Below are 19,597 nucleotides of genomic sequence, written 5' to 3'. Positions count from 1 at the left end.
GTCCACGGAGCAGTGTAAACCAAATAAACCTGGTGGCCCGATGAATCAGTCGGTCCATAAACTCTAACTTCAGGGAGCAGGAACAAAAGGGATTAGTAAATAAAGGCCTAACTTCACAAGATGCTATTTAAGTGCAGACTATGCTTATAATCAGTTATTACAATTCATAGACTAATTCTAAATATTGTTGTTTTTCCCTCTTATACAGGCAGCCACCACCTGCCCCACTGCGCTAGCTGTTGTGCAGACACTTTGTATAGACGCAGCTCCTACCTCAGAGTGCTTTCAGTTTGAAGATACCGAGGTTTTGCTGCTATGGCTTGACAAACGTGGAGACAGACGGCCTATTTTGTCACCCAGTTTTGTGTATAGTGGATGCACCGATTTGATTGGACAATGTACACAACATGGTGCATGGAAACTCAGGTTCCTTGTGTTTTAGGGGATGCAGTTAATGCAGCCATCCCGAGTACACTGCCTATGGCATCTGTGCTCGCCACACACACACAGGCGTCTGTGGTATCCCATAAAAGCCAGCACACGCGGCTTCCCCTGCATTCGGGGCTGACTTGCCTCTTGGGACAAGCGCCCCAAGAAGCCGGCTGCGCACGCGGCAGTGTTGTTTCGTAGCTGGGTGACAAGCCTCGGGGTGTTCGGGGGCTTTCGGTGCTGCCTGGAAATGCAGCTCGGCGCTGCCTGCAGCGGGGGTTCCCGCAGCCCACCAGCGTGGGCAAGGCACCGCGTCTCCGGGAGGGGTGCTGTGTGGGTGCGGCAGTTTGGGGTTTGCACCGTCCCCCAGAGTAAGAGTGAGTGCACTAGTGCTGCAAAGCAGTGCGGCACCAGTACACGTGCTCGTGTGGTACCAGTACACGAGTGCAGTACCAGCACAGTGCCACAACATCGGTGCAGAGTACCAGTGCAGCACCAGTACAGCTGTGCAGGACCAGTACCCAACCACTACACCACACCATACCAACCCAGCACACCAGTGTAGAGTACCAGTGCAGCACCAGTACAGTATACTTGTGCAGTACCAGTATACCTGTGCAGTGCCAGCACAGCACCATAACATCGGTGCAGAGTGCCAGTGCAGCACCAGTACAGCTGTGCAGGACCAGTACTCTACCACTATGCCAGTGCAGAGTGCCAGTGCAGAATACCAGTGCATCCCCAGTGCAACCATGCAGGACCAGTACACCAGTGCAGAATACCAGTGCAACCATGCAGGACCAGTACACGAGTGCAGAGCACCCAGTACAGCACCAGTACACCAGTGGAGTCCCAGTGGAGCACTGGTACACCAGTACTGTACCAGCCCAACACCAGCACACCAGTGCAGAGTACCAGTGCAGCACCAGTACACCCATGCAGCACCAGTACTATACCAGCACAGCACACTAGCGCAGGGGTGCTTAGGTCCCCGGGGGGACTGCGGGCAGGGCCGGCCCCGGCCGCCCTCCACCCCACCCCTTTCCGCGCGTGGGTCGCGCGGGGAGCGCGCGTGGGGCGGCCGGGGGCGCGCGGCGCCTTTAAGAGCCGCCCGGGCTGTATCAAAACAAACGGGCGGCGCCGCCATTGGCTGCGGCGCGGGCACGTGGCCGCACAGCTGGTTTCCTGCGGCCGCGGCGCGGCGGTGTCAGCTCCAGCGGGCGGCAGCGGCGCCCGCCCGGGGCCCGACACCCCCCGGCACCGCCACCGCCACCCCGGCTCCCCCCGCCGGCGGCTCCTCGGGGCGGGCCCGGGCCCGGCCGCGGCGGCGGCGGCGTTGGAGCGGCGGTAGCAGCGCGCGGCGCCCGTCCCGGCACCATGGCGCACTCGGCCCCGCTCGGCCTCCTGGAGCAGAGCTGCCCCATCCAGGTGGAGCACGATCGCAAGCGGCGGCAGTTCACCGTGCGGCTGAACGGTGAGGGACGGGGCGCCCCGCACCCCCCCCCCGGTATCCCCCGCCTCGTACCCCCCTCCCCAGGCGGCCCCTGGTTTCCTCCCAGTACCCCTTTGCCCCGCTTCCCCCGCTGCCCCCTCTGGCTCGCCCCAGTTTCTCCCCCTTGTCCCCCCTGGGCTGCCCCCCCCGGTCCCCTTCTGCCCTGTCCCCTCCCTGTCCCACCCCCAGGAGGTCCCAGGGCTCTCAGCTCCCTGGTGGTGGGGCGCACAGCCCCACGCGGGTAAGCTTGGGGGCCGGCTGGGCACCCCAGGGCCGCGGGCACCCTTGGGGGGTGGCGTGAGGGTTCCTCCGCGCCTGAGCCGCTCGGCTGCTTCTCGGGCAGGATGGGGGGTTGTGCTGGGAAACCCCTCGGAGGTGGGGGCGGCCGGGACTGGGACCCTCTGTGCTCGCAGCAAAGGAAAGGTGCGTGAGCCGAGCGCTCGCGGCTGGTGCCCGGGTGGACGTTCCCACCCGGCAGGTACCGGGACGGCCTGGGCGATGCCAGGTCTGCCCAGCGTCTCATGAGCTCTCGGGGAGCTCCGGCAGAGCCGTTTATGGGCCTGGGGCAGGGTCTGCGCCACCCCCGTACGTGGCTCCGACTGCAACCCACGAGTTCGCGTCCGTCCCCCGGGGTGCAAACGGGTGACGGGGCACCAGCATCGCCCCGTCCCGCCGGCCAGCCCGTGCCTCTGGAGGTGCTGTCAGTGAACGACACGACAACCCCTCTGAGCAGCCTCGTGTCGCTTATTGGAAAGGCTGAATAAAAAAGTAGGTGCTGCTGAAATTTCTTTTTAGCAGGCTGATTCTTTTCCAGCCGTTCTTTTACTGGTTAATCCCAAATATTCAAAGATCCCAAGGTCTCCTTCTTGTCCCTTTGTCATGTGGAAAGCCACTCTGGGGAAAATAGGCTATTTTACTGCTCTACAGAAATTGCAGGGTAGTTGCCTTTTTTTAAGACAAAAAGAAAGGGGGGGGTAGTTAGTTCAGAAATTATACCCACAGTAGGAGGCATTCTCAATAAAACAACAAGAATAGTCTGGATTTTATTTTAGACATTTTTTTTCCCCTTCTTCAACCACTAATTACAAAGTGTAGGCTCGAGGCTCAGCAATGGTGGAACAAGGAAGGAGGAGACGTGTACGCAGGGTGCGGAGAAAACTATTTCACCAGCTGGTTATTTCAAATGGGAAGAGTTCAGACTAGGTCCCAGGTGATGGGTCCCTGCTCGACGTAGCAAGAGCCATAAAGCAATGCCCCGCTGGAAAAACTTATATGTGCACAAAAAAAAAAAAAAGATAGAGGAAAGCTAAGGACCAAAAGTTACTAGGGAAACGTGATCTTTTTATCATGGTTTGCCAAAGAATATCTCTGCCAGTCAAACCATTGGCTGAGTGACCTTCAGTGGCTGGGCAGGGAATAGTGGGGTCTCGGAGAGGGTGAGCTTCAAAGTGGGGAAAAATCACCTGTTGATGTTCTTGAGGTGAGTCAGTTGGTTTCAGCCAGCACAAAACTCCCCTTCTGGGGGGGACTGCCTTGTCTTGGGGAAGTCGTGGGCTTCCCCAGGGCTGCAGACAGATCCCACGGATCAGGCTGCTTTTTGGGGAGCTCAGCGACTGAGTGGCGGTCCAAAAGCTTGATTTGACGTTTCAAACATCAGCTCTTGATAGCGAGCGGGGGATGCTGCTGGGTACCATCTCCGTGTCTCTGTGCGGCTCGGGATAGCTTGCAGAAATGGAGCATCGTTAGAGCCACCCGGTGATTCCGTGCCGGCTGCGTAACGAAGCAGAGCTGGGCAAGGACCGCAGCCCTGGCGTGGAGGTATTCTGACCGCGGGGTTGACTAACATCCAGGCGGTGTGGGTAGTCTGTCCTTCCTCGTTCCTGATAGGCATTTGCTGATAGCGACCAAACTCTAGAGTGTGGTCAGAAGATAACCGTCCCCATGGGAGTGCAGGGGTTGGTGTTGGCTTGGTAGCCCCGTTCATCGCTCCTGTTCCTGGCATGATGGATATCAGTGGGACTGAATGCTGCTGCAGGTTTTCCTCGCTGTTCTGCAGGGAACCATAAGAAATGGGCCAGTCCCCAGGTTGTAGCTCCACTGTGACCTGCTAGATGGTGAGTGTGTGTGATGCTGTGAGGAAATACAGGTGGGTCGTGGCTCATGGACCAAGGAGTCGGGCTCTGCTGATCTCTTGGTTGATGGCTTGGTGGTCTGCAGTAGTGTGATGCTGGGGTTAGAGAAGTTTCCATGGTGGTATCCTTAAGGAAACCCCTGTAACAGGCCTGAGACACCACAAAAGCTGTAAAATGGTTATGAAAGTGTTAGTGCTCAGCATCACCTCTGCTTCAGCTTTGTGTTCTTTTTGTGCTTCCGTGTAAGCCCCTGTCAGAGCTACCTTCTTGTATGCGAGAAATATTAATTGCATTTGGTGTGTTCTCAGTTGCCCCTGTCTTTCCCTTCTTCTAAGCCTTCGTTGCTACACCAGGTTTCTAAAACTGATAAACAGCTGTTTCCTTTTAACACATTCCCTTTTCTTCTTTGTGTCCCACATGCAGAAGCACTGAGAAGCTGAAAGCAAAGCTGATTATAACCAGACCTCACTGAGCTTTGTTATCCCTTCTGAGAGCAGGGTAGAAAGCAAGAAGCCCAGCTGGGTTTGTAGTCAGCTAAGATGTGGCTAACAACATGAACTAGCCAGAAAACTCCCAATGCAATGACTTTGTTGGAAAGCATCAGTTTGTTAAAACTGAAAATTTCTGCAGGAATCTTATAGGCCAGTTTTTGTCAGGAAAAGTTCTTTTTTGGGATACAAGATAAAACTTCTGGTCAAAGCAAGAAACCAAAAGAGACTCCCACCCCAAAGTAGCCAACAGCTCATTCTGCCTGCTGGCACAGCTGTTTGGGGCAGGGGAACTGTGCTTTTAGCAGTGATCTGTTGGATTTCAGAGTGTCCATCCAGTACATCAGGCTCTCTGTGGTTGGGAGATGGGCTCATGGCACGCACCGAGTGGCTCCGTCTTCTCCACGATGTCCCAGGCTTCTCGCACACATGTGCTCCTGTTCATTCAGCACGTGGGTGCAGCAAGCCCCGCTTCCCAAACATCCCGCTCCTTCCCCAGCTGCTGGGTTTGGGCGGGATCCAGTTGTTTGAAGCTCATGTTTTGCCTGATACAGACTCCTGACTTGAGTCTCGAGAGCCGGCAGCTCTTTATAGAGAGCCTGGGCTTGGCTTTGTGCAGGGAAGTTCGCACAGGTCCTGCCTTCATGCTTTCTACCCCACCGTGGCAGGTGCTTGCTGGGGGGAAAGCTGCTCTGTTTGCGGCGGAGGCGAGGAGATCTGTTCACTGGGTGCTTTGCATCGAAGTGGCACCACTCTTCCCCTGCCACAGTCATCCCGGGAGACCCCAACACCAGGTAGCTGCTTTCAGCCAGAGACGTGCCCCACCGCCGCCCCCGCCGCCACCGTTTCGCAAGTGAGGCCCGTCGCCTGCGCTGTCTCCGCTCAGCGCTCTCTGTTGTGGTCTGTTGTGTTTTCTCTCCGTAGTAACATGCCAGTTGCTTGGTGGGGAGCAAGGCCAGCTCGCGGCACGCGGTGGCCCCCAGCCCAGGGTGCAAGCGCTCCTCGGCACATCTCGTTCCTCTTAGCTGGCCTGCGAGCTTTCCGCGGTCACCTTTCAGCTCGGCAGCCGGGAGAGCCGACCTGCCTCCGGGCTTCCCTGCTCTGAGGGCAGGAGAAGGGGCTGTATCTTGCTTTGCAGGAACAGTACCTGCAGGATCCGGGGCTCTGCATCCTGGGCGCTGTCTCCACAGGCTGGTGACTGAGCTCAGAAATTGGCCCCAAGGCAGCGGCACGGAGCAGCCAGCCGGCTCCTGGCCCCTGCTTTGCTCCCGGTCCCGTGCGCACAATGGCGTATTGTGGGCTGGAGCCGGCGCCAGCGCAGAGGAGAAAGGAGAGAGCCCTGGGTGCTCGGGGCTGCGGTTCCCTCCGCTCTGCCTTGCTGCCGATGCTACGGTATCCGCTTGCCTGGTGGGTACCACGTGCGCCCCGGCAGCCATCCCCCAGGAGAGGTGGTCAGCGAAGGATGGGCTGGAGGGGTCGGGGCAGCCCTTGGGGCATCTCTGACCAGCATCCACTGGACCAGCACTGCGTCGCGCTCTGCCCGCAGGCCTCCCCTAACGCCTGCCCTGTCCCTTCCCTGGATCAAGCTCGCTGTGAGCTGCCTGGCTTGGGGACTCCTGTCTGGGGGTGCCGCTGAGCCCTGGCTGCAGCTCATGAGCCTCATTTGCTGCTCAAAGCTGTCTGGCCTGCTTGGGAAGTGTCTGGTTCTTGCGGTCCTGGTACAAGCCATCCATGGAGAGCAAATTTAGACCTGGGCCCTCTCCTCTGGCCCTTTCCCACCTCCTGGAACAGATTCTAGTTCCTCGTGCACATGGCAATTTAAGGGAGGGCTGGGGACCAGCTGCTCTGCTGTTTTTATCGCACGGCCGCCTCTCGCTCGCTTTTCTTGCTGTGCTCCTTTCTGCCCGGCGCCGATTTGCATTGACTCAGACTTCCTCGCTCGCGGTAGTCTCGAAGCCGAGGTGATGCACGAGGGAGTGTCTGCAAGTCAAACATCATTATCGGGCTTACTGGGGCACTGCTGGAGCCGGCCAAGACCTGAGACTGTTTTGCTAAGTGCCGTCTTGGCAGGCTAATAAAATCCATGCCCCAAAGTCTAAAGGGACGAGGTAAAGGTGAGAGGCTGGCTTGTGGCGTCCCTCTCGAGCCACGCTTTGGCGTGGAGCCTGCTTGAGTGCCCTCTTATCCGGAGGGAATTGCATCCCCAGGAATGGGTGGGATCAGGGTGCAAAGCCCTGCTAAAGGGAGTCAAATGCACTGTTGTAGAAGTGAGCTTGGATCTGAGACCCTGGGATGTCGGGGTCAAGGCATGGAAGGGGTCCAGATGGTGCAGAGAGGAGAAGCAGGGGTGTAAATATGCAGGTAACGCTGCTGCTTCCCCATGTTTGTTTGGGGGGGCTCCTCCAGGTTCTCAGACTTGAGATGAATCCCCGGGTGATGAGCCTGGGGCCAGGTTGCTCCTGGTGGGTCACCGTAAGGGCTTAGCACTGCCTTTGACTCCCCGTGTGCTTGCTTTGCTCTCCTTGTGGTTTTTTTTGTTTGGTTTGAGTTTCTTTTTCCCTTTCCCTCCTCCCTGTTTTCCTGCTTTGTGTGAAACTGTTTCAGCTTTGCAATATTTCCTCCCCCTTCGGATGGGGAAAGGTAACAGGGGCCTGGGGGCACCCTGCAGCCCCCCGGGACCAAGGGGCTGCGTAGCAGCAAGGCTGCCTCCAGCATCGTTATCGCAGCGAGGCCCCTCTGCTCCCATATTTCCTCCTTCCCAGCCCTTGGAGAGGCCCTTGGTTGGAAAACAAGTGCCCTGAATCGCTCGTGGAGGGGACAGCCCACTTCGCCCTGCTCTTCCTGGAGGCTCCGAGTCCCGGAGAGGATGTTTCGAAGGAAACGAGGCATCTGCGATGGCGTTTTCCGCTGGCCGGTCCTTCCCCTCCCTCCACAAGCTGTTCGCTAACCTCAGGCGCGCCGGAGGCAGGGAGAGGCGTCCAGGACAGGATGTTCCTGCGAGACCTGCGCGTGCGACGGCCTCCGCGGGGAGGCAGGGCTGCAGCGGGCGCAGACAGCGGAGAATCCAGGCGGGGAGCTGTTTCACAAGGCTGAAATCCGCTTGGCTCCCAGCTTGTTTCTCCTCTAGAGATCGGAGCTTTTTTTCCCACCTCCAGCCCCTGTGGCAGTGCAATCCGGTGAGTCCAGCAGCGCCCAGCTTACGGATTCGGCTTGGCATATCCTTGCCCAGAGAGGCTGCAGGGGACGTTGGTGACCCTTCAGCGTCGTGATTTGTCTCTGGTTGTCCCCATACACCGCTCCTCTCGCAGCCCTGGTGCTTGGTTTGCAGGCGTGTGCCGGGGCTCTGCATCACCTGCCGTCTCGCAGTGGGGAGCCGGACGTGGGCATCCATCCCGGCTGGTCCCCAAAGCCTGTGGCACGAGTGCTGGATGGCTCTTCCCCACCCCAGGTGCATCTTTAGGAGGGGCAGATTGAGGCCGCGCTTCCCAGCCTGGGGAGGGCCATGTCCACCACCACCAGCAGCGGTCGGGGACCCGAGCCGAGTGAGCGTGGTGCCTGCGGTACGAGCGATGGAGCGAAGCCCCAGTCCGGTCTTCAGCTGTCGTTTCCCCCAAGGAGAGCCAAAGCGGTGCGTGATGGGCGGAGGGGCAGCCGGGCTCCCAGCCTGGCCGCCAGAGCAAGGCAGGGCTCGACTGACCACCAAAGCAGCGAGGAAATCGCTTGAAGATGCACTTACCTACTGTGGCTCAATCGGGATGTCTTCCGAACTGGGACCTCCGTTTCCCACCATGTGGGAGGCACTTGCGTTCTCTGCAGAGCCTGTTTCAATCGTGAAATCCTCTGGGCTCTGCGTGTGTTCATCCGTGTGGCACCCTGCACCTCCCGTCCCCACTGCGTTTCGTGGTGCCTCTGAAACACAAACGGCAAATATTGAGGAAAAACTGTCTGGGGCAGATCTCGGGTTTTTTTCCAAACACTGCATTGTCTTTGCCTTAAGATGCATGTCTGTGTGATACTTTTATACAGACTGCATATTTTTCTAAAAAAAAAAAAAAAAAAAAAAAAAACACCTGCCATGACTCGGAGAAGGATTTAACTCTAAACTTTACAAAACTTCAGGCAGAGGCTAGGGAAGGCTCCAGCCCACGAGGAGAGGGGAGCAGAGAATTTGGAGCCTGTGAAAGCTGCCATTATAACAGCATTTTATGACCTTCAGTGCTGCCGGCACTGCTGCTGCCTCCCCAGCGGACGGTTTCCACCAGCCGCCTCCCTCCCGAGGCTCTGGGAAGCGGCGCTGGGCTCCGACCTGGGTGGACTTTCCCTTGAGGCAGACGGGCCTCGCGGCTGCTTGCTTTGCTTCTCGGCTTTCCCGTGGCCACCTGGATCCACGTGGAGAAACGCTGCAGTTCTCCCCGCAGAGACTTGCAGCTGTAAAATCAGGCTGTAGGATCGTGTGCCGCAGTGGCCTTGCTAACGGGGAGAGGTGATCGATCACCTTTCAGTGGTAGATGGGCCGGCCACGCGTGGCACGTGGGTCCCGCAGGAGGAGAGATTCTGCGGCCGGAGAGAAGCGGGGATAGCCGAAACGGGAGCTCGCAAAGCCCTCGTGGGGGTGTGCACGGGGGCTGCCGTGGATGGAAGCACCCTTAGTGCCTCTGCCGTAGCCTGGCCTGCGGTAGTGCTGGGGAGTGAGTGCTGGGAGACGAATGCATTTTCCGTGGATGTGCAAGAAGGGCCGGCAGCGCAGGGGTGTGCCAGGCTTGCTCCATCGCCTTCTCGGGGAGGAGCCGCAGGGTTAGGAGTTACCAGCCAGGACTTGCATGTGGCTCGGGATGTGTCTGCACCCGATGCATCCTCTCCTGCGGAGGAAGAAAACCTGGGCTGCTTACTGACTTGCTGGTGGTGATGGATCCCCGAAATGATACGCCTGCGGAAAAAGGCATGTGCAAGACAGGATTTCTGGGATCGCAGTGTTTGCAAAACAGCAGGACGGCTCCCGGGGCTCCAAGGAGACCTTTGCTGGATGGCAGAGCGTGACTGGGGTCAGCCCCATCTGAGAAAACGGGATTTGGGAAGGGGCTGTGGCAGGGATGGAGGCTCAGTTGTGCATTAATCACAGAGGCACGGGAGCCCTAGGGGGACTGAAAGAGCTTGGCTTTTTGGCAGACTGGAGGCTGAGGGGCAGGATTGCTGTCTAAAACTACCTGGGGGGATGGCAGGTATGCCAAGGAAAAGGATTTAGGAAAGGAAAAGACTTATGTACACCCAAGGATGATATTGGCACAAGAATGAGTGAGTAGGAAACCAGCATGAATAAATTCAGGCTGGGAAGGCAAAGGTTTCCATCCAGGAAAGGATGATGAGAGATGGAGTAGGAAGGATGAATCTTTCCCTGAAAGGAGCAGGAACAAAAATTTGAACCGCTCCTCAGCGGGAGCTTGGTTGTTGTCCGCACAGACAAGCATGGGGTCGGATGGCTCGTGGCAGGGCTGCATCCAAGCAGCTAGGGCCTCTCTCGTCTAACAACTTCAAACGTCCTGAGCCTCTGCACGGGTTTGGTAAATGCCCGTGGCTGTGCTGCCAGGCTGATCAGGGCACGATGGCTGCTCTCAAAATGCAAAATTCAAGCGGGCCTGTCAAATACAGGGGTCTGGGAGACTGGGCTGCGGTTGTCTCTCAAAATGCAATGCAATAAAGCAGACTGAGCTCAGCTGAAATATTTAGTAAATGCAGGTGAACTTGTGGCCCTTCACCTTCCAATAAACATTAGAGGGCAAGAAAAGGTCTCTGTTATTGTAATTGGAAACTTTTGTTTCTGAAAGTCATTTTTAAATATAAAAAACCCTCCAGAAATGAAATGTTTGCTTTTGAGCTGAAGACAGAAGTTCAGGTTCTGCAGATGAAGCTGGAGGGATATTATTAGCTCTCCTGTGTTTTACATGTGCACTGAAACTTTTTTTTCTCCTTGTATCTGAAAGGCTGTGAGATGTCAGGGTGTTGCAACAGGAAGCGTGTGTGTGTGTATGTAAATGCATGTGTGCACACAGGTACCCATGCATGCTGTGCATACTTTTTCCTGTGAATTTGAGACATCTGTCTCTCACAGCATCTTCCCCAGAAAGCGTCTGTCCTTGCTAGGTCCCAGGTGCTGCAATACCACACCAAGAAATCCTGTCTTGTTTTATGTACCGTGGTAAAAAAAAAAAAAAAACTGCATGCTGTACAGAGAAAAGAATTGACTTATACCTGGGTCAGCTTCCCCCTCCTCTTTTTGCTTGCTTTCCACTTGATACACCTCACCCCTCCACTGCTAGCTACTTTCCTGCCCGAAATGTTTTGTATCGGCATTTGATATATACAGGGATGGGTAGAAAATGTGCCCCTAGCTCAGGGATTTGGAAATGCCAAGCAAGCCTGTCCCTGCTTACACCTCAGGGGCTCAACAGGGATGTCCGAGCGTCACCGAAAGCAACATCTCAGCTAGGCTGTTCCAGCACGTGCGACCTCCCCGAGGCCACAGCCGTTCCTGTGGGCAGATCCCCGAGGGTCACAGGCACCAGGAGCTGTGCAGGGACCATCCCAGCAGCCCCGCGAGCAGCGCGTCTCCCTGCCCGGGCTGCGGGCTTCCCCGGCGAGCTGCACCGTCCCACCGGGGACACCCAGAGCCTCACCGCTCTCTTGCCTCCCCCAGGTTGCCACGACCGGGCAGTGCTGCTCTATGAATACGTGGGGAAGCGGATCGTGGACTTGCAGCACACGGAGGTACCAGACGCCTATCGAGGAAGAGGAATAGCCAAGCACCTCGCCAAGGTACGGCTGGAGCTCCCTCTTTTCCCTCGGGAGAAGCTGTTGCCGTCACGGCCGCGGTTGGGGCCTCGGCAGTCAGCGCTGTGTGCATGCCCCATGGAAATCGCCCCTGCTCCGATAGGAAAGAGAGGCACAGAGCGGTGAAGTGAGTTTCCAGAGGAAAAGGAGTGAGGGTTTTGTCATCCCCAGACTCGCGAGGGACGTGTTAAACTGGTCCTGACACAGCCATGGGCAGAACTGGTGCCTGGGGGACGCTGGGATGCGGGGTGTGTTCCCGGGGTTTGTGCCAAGGTGAGTCCAGGTTGTTTGTCCCCTGCAACGTGGCTCCTCTTGCTCCCCAGGGCTCGTGCTGGGAAAGGACGGGGCCTTCCCAGGGCCTCAGAGGGACGGGGAGCCGGTCGGGTGGGCTGAGATCCCCTCCAAAGAAAAAGCAGCGAGGACCGAGCCATAAAGTGATGGCAGGGAGACACCAAGAGCAGCTTTTGGAGCCAGGTGCAGGCCATACGGCCAGTGACAGCCTGGTGGGATCAGTTCTGATAAATGGCCCCAATCCTGCACTGCTTCCTTCCTGGCGAGTTTTCTGCTGCAGTCACAGGTAGGGGTGGCTGTCAGCTTTGGGGCTGGGGGAGAGTTTGCTGTCTCAGCACTCCTGCCGCAGGATGGAGTTGAAGTTTCAGTCCTCTGCTTCATCCCAAACCCATTCGTCCCCTAAAGGGTCCCCCGGCACAGTCACTGCAGGCATCGCTCGTGTCCCCCTTAGCAGCTGCCTTAGCAGAGTCTGGTTTATGTGGCATGTACACAGGCTTTGGTGGTCTCTTTCCTCCCACACATGGGCTCATCTCAGGGCTGTTTCCCCTCCTGGCCAGCTGCATCTTGGGTCTTGGCTGGTCTGACCTTCCCCTTCCTCAGCCCCTTCCCCTGTGAGCAGGGCTGTGCATTTACTGATAGAAAGCTGCTGATCCTTTTGCTTCCTCTAGCTCCTCTCTCATTTCTATCAGATCTGAGGGCTGTGGGAAAAAGGGGCTGTGGGCTGCTGAGTGTCCCCAAGTCTTCCGCACCCAAGAGCAGTTTGTCCCATGACAGGATGGCCTGTCTGGAGCTGATGGGAAGGAAGAGGTGGTTTGGGGACCTGGTGAAATGCAAGAGGCTGAAGCTCTTGGAGGTCCGTGCACTCACTGGGGTCCACGAGCAGCATCTCCCACATTCTCTGGGGTCCCTGAGTGGCATTTCTTTGCTGTATTAAAGCCTCCCCATTGGGCTGAGGTTTCCACTGGCAGAAGGACACATCTGCTGCAGGGATCCACCTTCTCCAAACCCAGCCCTGGACCTTCTTCCAGACAGAAAGTTGGAGAGGTCCACAGGGGTGGACCAAACTCCAAACTCCTCTGGCGCAGAGGCTGGGCACCCCCTGCCCCTTGAGGTTAGCTCCTCACAGAAGGAGCCCTCCGGCACCTGGGGCCTCGTTTGGGTGCTGCGAGATGGCTCGGTGTGGCAGCGATGCCGCTGTGCTGGGGACACAGGGGTGAGCAACCTCTCTTGCTGGGAGGCAGCAGCTCCTCCGCCTGCTCCGTGCTGGGCTCACGGTGGTGGCAGCAGCTGCCCTGCGGGCTCAGTGCCACTGAGGCCGTGTCCGGGTGGAAGGGCTGCTGTGTCCCTTTCCCAGGCACTGGCAGAAGAGATGGAAATCTGTGATCAGACGTTCCTATTTCTAGCCACAAGAGGGGCTGGGTGAGTTCCAGCATGTCCAGCTGTTAGCCCAAATTTGGCCCTTTCCTCCTTCCAGCAAAAAGCCCTTGCTCCCACCCCCACTTCTGCTCAGAAGCTCGTTCCCCATCTCTCCCTGGCACTGGTGTCCCTCACCTCAAGGCTTCAAGACTCTTGTGAGCCCTTTTGCCTCCTGGGGTCCTGTTTTTCAGATCTGGAGCCATGCAGGAGGGGCTGAGGAGCTGCTGAGTGTGGTGGCGGTGGAGACTGTGGGGTGATGCTTCGGGGTTATGACTGCTCCCTGACCCCTGTAAGGCAGGGCAGGCTGTGACAACGGTGGCCTTCACGTGATGCAGCTGGGCTGCCCACAACACGGCATCCACCGGGCCGTTCCTGCCAGCCAATGTGTGTTGGGGCTGACGGGGAGTCTCCGCATGCCCCTGGTTGAATTGGGGACCATGTGGTGCTACAGAGGCCATGGCAGGATGGCTGCACTCCCCTCCCCTCCCTCGCCAGCTTTCTCCCTCCATCTGTTTCATGCCAAGGGGACATCAGGACAACCTGATGCATCCCCTGGCTCTGTGTGGGGACAGGGGAGTCTCTGCCCATTGGGAGGTTTTGGAGGTGGCATTAGGGTCCATGGGGAAGGGAGATGGCACAGCCTCGGCTGACCATGTCCTCTGGTGCACGGATGGCTGCTCCGTGACGTGAGAGGCTGCTCGTGGGGAGAGGATGCGGGATGCAGGGTCCCTCAGGAGCAGCCCTCTGGTTTCTCCTGCCCGTAAAGGAGGTGAGATGTGGGGCACCATGTCCTGGAGGCTGGCAGTCGAGGCCTCTCCTGTGTGGGCTGCAGGGATGGCCAGCACAAGCAGGACAGCAGAGCCCCAGCTCTCTAGAGCGGTGCAAAGGCACCGTGGGAGCCGGTTCCCAGGAGCAGGGCTGCCCTGTGCCGTGCTCATCCAGTGGCCTCCTGTAAGCATCCTGGCAAGCCCCGAGGAGAGCATCAGCCGCGGGTGCTGTTTGTAACCCATCTGTGTTTTGGTTGGTTGCAGGCAGCCCTGGACTTCGTGGTAGAGGAGGACCTGAAAGCTCATCTGACGTGCTGGTATATTCAGAAATACGTCAAGGAGAACCCCCTGCCGCAGTACCTGGAACACTTACAGCCTTAAGGCAGGACTGCTCTGACACCAGCGCGCCTGTCCCTGACTGTTCAACGCGGCCTTCGCTTCTCTGCGGTCTCAGGAAATCCCCCTCCCGCTCCCACACTCACAATTCCCATTTTTTTACGTGTGTCCATGTGGTGCATGAGTGTGGGCTCGACCTCCTCCCCTCTGCCCGTGTGTGAGCATGGCTACGGCCCTTGGGCTGGGCTGGCTCCGGGCACACGTTCCCCCTGGCACTCTTCTCGAGCCAGGGGGTGGAAGAGGATGGTTTTTCCACCAAACTCCATCACAAGACCAGGGGACGGCTCGGTCTGTATCTCGCCCTTTCCCCTCTGCTTGGCAATGGCCATGAACTTGCAGGGGGATGTTGGTTAGGGGCGGCTGCAGTGTACCAGCCCCCCTTCCCTCCCAGCTGCTGGGGAAATGCTGTGGATTAAGCCTCATGGGCTGGAGGGAGGTGGTGGAGGAGCCCAGGCCCCTTGGCAGGTTCATCCCCCATGGCAGGAGCATCTGCTGAGCGCTGAGCCTTGCCCAAAGCCTCGTGGTGCGCAGGTGAGAACTTGTGGGCCGTGGTGGCACTGGGACGGTGAGACCTGCGAGCCTAGAGAGGGAGGAGTCGAACAAGAAGCGGCCTTCAGCAGCAGCCTTCGTCCTCGAGGGCTGCAGCAGAGTGGATGCAGCATGACTGCGCAGAGGAAGAAATGGGGCTGAGTTGCAGGCGCTGCCTCCTGCCCCAGCCGCGGGAGCCCCGCAGGCCCAGGCTGCCGTTCCCATCTCTGCTCCCTGGAGTCAGTATTGTTCATGCTGGTGTGGACCCAGCGGGCTCAGGAGGAGAGCACCGGCCCTCCCCAGCCAGGCCTGGCGTCCCCGCACGGCCGAAGCGATGAGGGAATGTCCCAGGCTTTTGCAAGTGGCTGGGTGGTCTCCTTTTGCTGCCTACGGCTGAAGAGGAAGGATCCTCCCATCTTCCTCGGCTCACGCTCTGGGTCTCTGCTCCAGAACCTAGGGGTCCGAGCCCTTGCCGCATCCCAGGAGCAACGGGGGAGCAAGGCTTCCAGGATCTGGTCCTGTCCCGCCTCCGGGGTTTGACGCTAGAGCCGCCCGCCTCTGCATGGATGCTGGCTGTTACAGCCGTTCACTTCCCCTCCTTGCAGCCTTTGGAAACAAACTCTGACTTGGGGCATCGCACATCTGCTCGCTGCCTCTCCTCACAGCTCTGAGCCCTGCCGTGTCCCCAGGCGATGGTGGCACCACAGGGTCCTTGACCAGCGGCGAGCAGGAACGCTGGGCTCTCACTCTGAATGCAGCCAAGCACTCTCGCATCGCGTGCTGCCTCCGCGGATGATGACCCCGTAGCACAGCTCAGCACTGTCAGACGCAGAGGTAACACCGTCGCGGTAGTGCTGAGAGTGGGGCGCACACTGGCTCTGGATTGTTGCCTGTCCTGCCTTGCCCAGGTTTTTCGGGGCCTGAGCTAGACCCCGGAGAATGGGAGATCCCCGCGAGCCGTCAGGGCCGGGCTGTGGGCGGCAGCGCTCCTGGCATGCTGTCTTGGAGCAGCTGCTAGCTCAGCTGAGGGGCTGTAGCCAGGCAGAACGAGATAAAGAGCCTTTCACTTGGAGGCCAAATCCAAATCTAGTTTATCTCAGTAGGGAATAAAGTTTACAACCTGTGTTGTGGACTGACCGAAGCCCTGGCCAAGAGAGAGCTCAGCCCTCTCCCAGAGCCCAGTGCAAAGTCCACAGAGGTAAAGGCAACAGCTCCTACAGCCTTTGCTCCCAGCTGGATCAGTAAGAGACGGAGACCCATGTGCGGCCTCAGCCAGGAAGGTCCCAGTGTGTTCTTCCTGGCCGCCCGGTCGAGGCAAAGCCCCTGCCCTGCTGCTCGGGGGATTCCCACCACTGATGTGATGCAGGCGCATGGGCTCCAGTAAAACCTTCCCAAATGCCATCCCTGCCCTGCTGCGGGCCATGAAACCCCCTGCCCAGCTTGGGAGGGGCCCGTGCCCTGTCCCCGAGGCTGGGCTGGGTGGCAGCCCCATCGCCGGCTTGTGCTGCTCAGGAGAAGCATCAGGCTTCAGCCTTGCCTCTGCCTCATGTCTCTGCCCTCTTGCTGCCTACTTCAGCCTGGCTGCTGCCTTCAGGATGTCTTAGAGGGACTGGGAAAGTGTCATGGGTAGAGAAACAAAGAAAAGGGGCTCAAGAAGAAATCTAGCCTGCAAAATACTAGCTCCTCAACAGGCAAAATACACTTCAACATCTAGTTACAGGAGCAAGGTTGGCTCTGTTGTAGCTGAGTAGTGACAGAACCGTCCCTACTCTTGGTCCCAAAGTGAAGCTGAACCACCTCCTCTCCTGCAAGCCAAGGTAAAAAGACACCACTGTATATGCGATGCAGCAGGGCCGGGTGCTTGGAAGAGCTCTCGTAGGAGCTTGTGCCTGCCACTGAAAGTCTTGGCCCTGGTCTTGTGCTAGTTTCCACTGTGTGATGGTTTCCAGGAGAACCACGCTGTGTCTGCTGCGTGAAGATGGCTCGCTAGAGATGGGCTGTGGTCGCCGCATTGGCAGGGTCCACGCATCCAAGCCTGGCCGTGGAGCCCTTTGTGCTGTTTTGGCAGGAACCTCGTGCTTTCTGGCCCTGGATCACAAGTGGCAATCACCGCCTTAAATCAGGCACAGCACACGGTTCTGCTGCTGCTTCCCTTTGAGGTGCTACAATCCCTTCGGTTTCTGTCCTGACGGAGACATTTGCCAGTGTCTGTGCCAACCGTTCTACTGCTGTATCCATCCTCCACCCTGGCCTTTCCTTCCCCTGGTCTCCGATGTCGGCAAATAGCAATACCCACAGGTCACCAGCGATGCTGCAGCCCTCCGTGCTCCCATGATCTGGCGCCGTCAGGCGGGAGACGGCTGGGGGCTCGTGTGGCGTTGGACGGTCCTCCCTCCTGCCTCTCCGCCAGCCGCCCTTTCCTCGCTTGTCCGTGCAGGAAGGAGCTTTCTGAGCCCTCTGCTGCCCCGGGCTGCTCCACGGTGCTGACCAAGCCTGGAGGAGTTGGGGATCCTGGACTCTCTCCAGCAATGGGAGTGTGGAAGTGGTTTGGTTGAATATCGAGGTCCCCAAGCCCGTTTGAACTACAGACTTCGGGAGGTGGGGAAATACAGATGCTGTCAAACTTGCTTCCACATCGCCCAACTTGAACTCCTCCTTTCTCGTCTGCTTTCCAGAGTTGTCTTCCTCTGTCCGAGGTTTCCATTCTTTTGAATTCGGTGGTTACAATGTGCCTTTCCTTCTCAGGACCTGTTACAAATGACCTTTCTGCTTTTGTTTATGTCTAACATTTATCTTTATCCTTCCCTCTGTCATACTATAAAACATGAACATATTGCATGGAATACAATACAATAAAAAGTGTGGCTTAACTGACCTGTAGTGGTTCACTGCTCCGTGTGTGGCAGGAGGACGTGCCTGCAGGACCAGGGGGACCTCGGGGCATCCCCAGCTACGTTACAGCTGGGCTGGGTCACTTCAGCAGAGAGCCTGTTTCACAAGCTCCTGTCAAATAACCCTAGAAACAAACAAATCCTCTAACAATTCTGGCCCTGAATCTCATAAAATATATACTACGCATGTGTCTGTATCTTGGAGAAGGTGAGAGAAAAAGGCAGAGGGGAGACATACTGCACTGCACCTTTGCGTACGCCGCACAGATCAGCTCTCCCACAGCGGAGCACTTCAGAGCCAAATCCCAGGCAAGTGTGAGATGTTCCCCTTGCAAACGCATAAGGAGGCATGGGCTGAAGCTATTGAATTTTATTTCAGGCCTTGTTGAGGGCTGGCTGACCTGGTGATGACTGTGTAGAGCTTGGGGTGAGTGGCATTCCAACTCGTTCTTCTCCTTTGCTCGCCAGTCTTCCCCTGCTCACGCTAGCTGGTCCTCCCTCTAGAGTTAGGGCCAGATAGTCATCAGGAGTAATCCTGCAAACGCAGCCTCTTGTGAAGCAGCACTAAATGCTTGTGTTCATTGGTTTAGGATGTTGGAAAACGTTAAGGCTATTTAAATAGCTGGCAAGTGGAGTTTTTTCCTGCTGTGCTCATCCAGAGCAGGGCAGGTGGGCAGGTGACTCAGAAAAACACAAGGAAGTGCCCTCCTGGGGCCCCTGTGCTCCTAAGCCTGGGGAATGCAGCTCGAGCCCTCCTTGCTGGGGCTCTCAGCACAGCGTGTTTACATTGCTTCCTAAAGCTGGGTGCCAGCCACAGGGGCTGAGGGCAGACTCTCGAGAATTGAAAATCCCGGGGTTGGGAGTGTCGAGGGGAGCAGGGGCATGGCTTATTTACAGCTATGATTTGACCGAATGTGAAAAGTGACATGTGGCCCTTGGGTTGCAGTTCGAGCAGGCAGGAGTTTGGGTTTTTGCTCCTCCCGAAATGCGGAGCTGTGGCTGTGGGTTATAACACAAAGCCGAGCTGTTGCTGGTAACGCTTTCTGTTTACATTCCACATTCCAGAAAGTCCGATGCTCCGGCCTGCCCCAGCAATGCCTCCGCTTGGCAGCACGCTCTGCCATGCTGGGAGCATTTCCCAAGCACCTCTTGTTCATCAGGACCTAGCCAGGATGCCAATGCACCATTAGCCACCCCTGCAAGAGCCCAGCCTCAGACTGGGGCTGAGAAAGCAGGGCTGCGGGAGAGCCCAGCAGCCCAGATGCACAGCCTCGCAATGCCCAAGAAGGTGAAGGTAACTGCGGTTTTGCTCTCTTTAGTCATATTACATTGCTTGTAGATATTGTTATATATAAAAAAGGCATTTTCTAGGAAGGGGAGGTACAAAGACAGCTTCACTCGCTTCTGAAATGCACTATCACTTCCCCTGCTCATCCCCGCTGTGCACGCTGAAGTGCTCCCTGCCCCTTCTCCCTGGAGGTTTAGTGTCTCCTGAGGAAGAAACACCAAGAGAAGGATATTTGGAATGAACGGGAGATGGGAAATGGTATGGGAGGAGAGCCGGGGCTAGGGGAGGGCTGGCGGTGCTCTGTGACATGTGCTGGGCGCAGCTGGCGGGCAGGCAGGAAGCGTACCTCCGGGACCGGGGAGGCTGCAGAGCAAGGGAGCAGCTGTTTGTTACGGGAAAAGGAATTCCTGAGAGAAAAAGCTCCTCTCCTTGGAGAAGCCATGGAAGAACCGAGAGCCAGAGGCTGCTCCAGAGAGGCCTGCCAGATCCCAGAAGATACAGCCACCTAGGATGTAGGCACAGGTCCCCTTGGGCGAGCCGTGAAAGACGTCTGAGGCCAGAAAGCGTGTTGTGCTGGGGGAAGGACCCCCTGCGCCGGAGGCTGAGGACGGGACGGGGGGACCTGGACCCCAGGCCGAGCAGCGCAGGCCCGGC

General features: G+C 57.6%; 1 protein-coding gene across 1 annotated transcript; it reads left to right on the top strand.

The window, feature by feature from the left end:
- The first annotated feature begins 1,583 nt into the window (after positions 1 to 1,583).
- On the top strand, positions 1,584 to 17,638 carry NATD1 (N-acetyltransferase domain containing 1). The gene is made up of 3 exons (XM_064520119.1): positions 1,584 to 1,903; positions 11,233 to 11,351; positions 14,105 to 17,638. The coding sequence occupies exons 1-3, from the start codon at positions 1,807 to 1,809 to the stop codon at positions 14,219 to 14,221; spliced, it is 333 nt and encodes a 110-aa protein (XP_064376189.1). The 5' UTR covers positions 1,584 to 1,806; the 3' UTR covers positions 14,222 to 17,638.
- Positions 17,639 to 19,597: the final 1,959 nt, after the last annotated feature.

Source organism: Dromaius novaehollandiae, chromosome 14 (genome assembly GCF_036370855.1).
Source record: "Dromaius novaehollandiae isolate bDroNov1 chromosome 14, bDroNov1.hap1, whole genome shotgun sequence".
In the NCBI taxonomy this organism is placed as follows: Eukaryota; Metazoa; Chordata; class Aves; order Casuariiformes; family Dromaiidae; genus Dromaius; species Dromaius novaehollandiae.
This window is presented reverse-complemented; position numbering and strand designations above follow the sequence as displayed.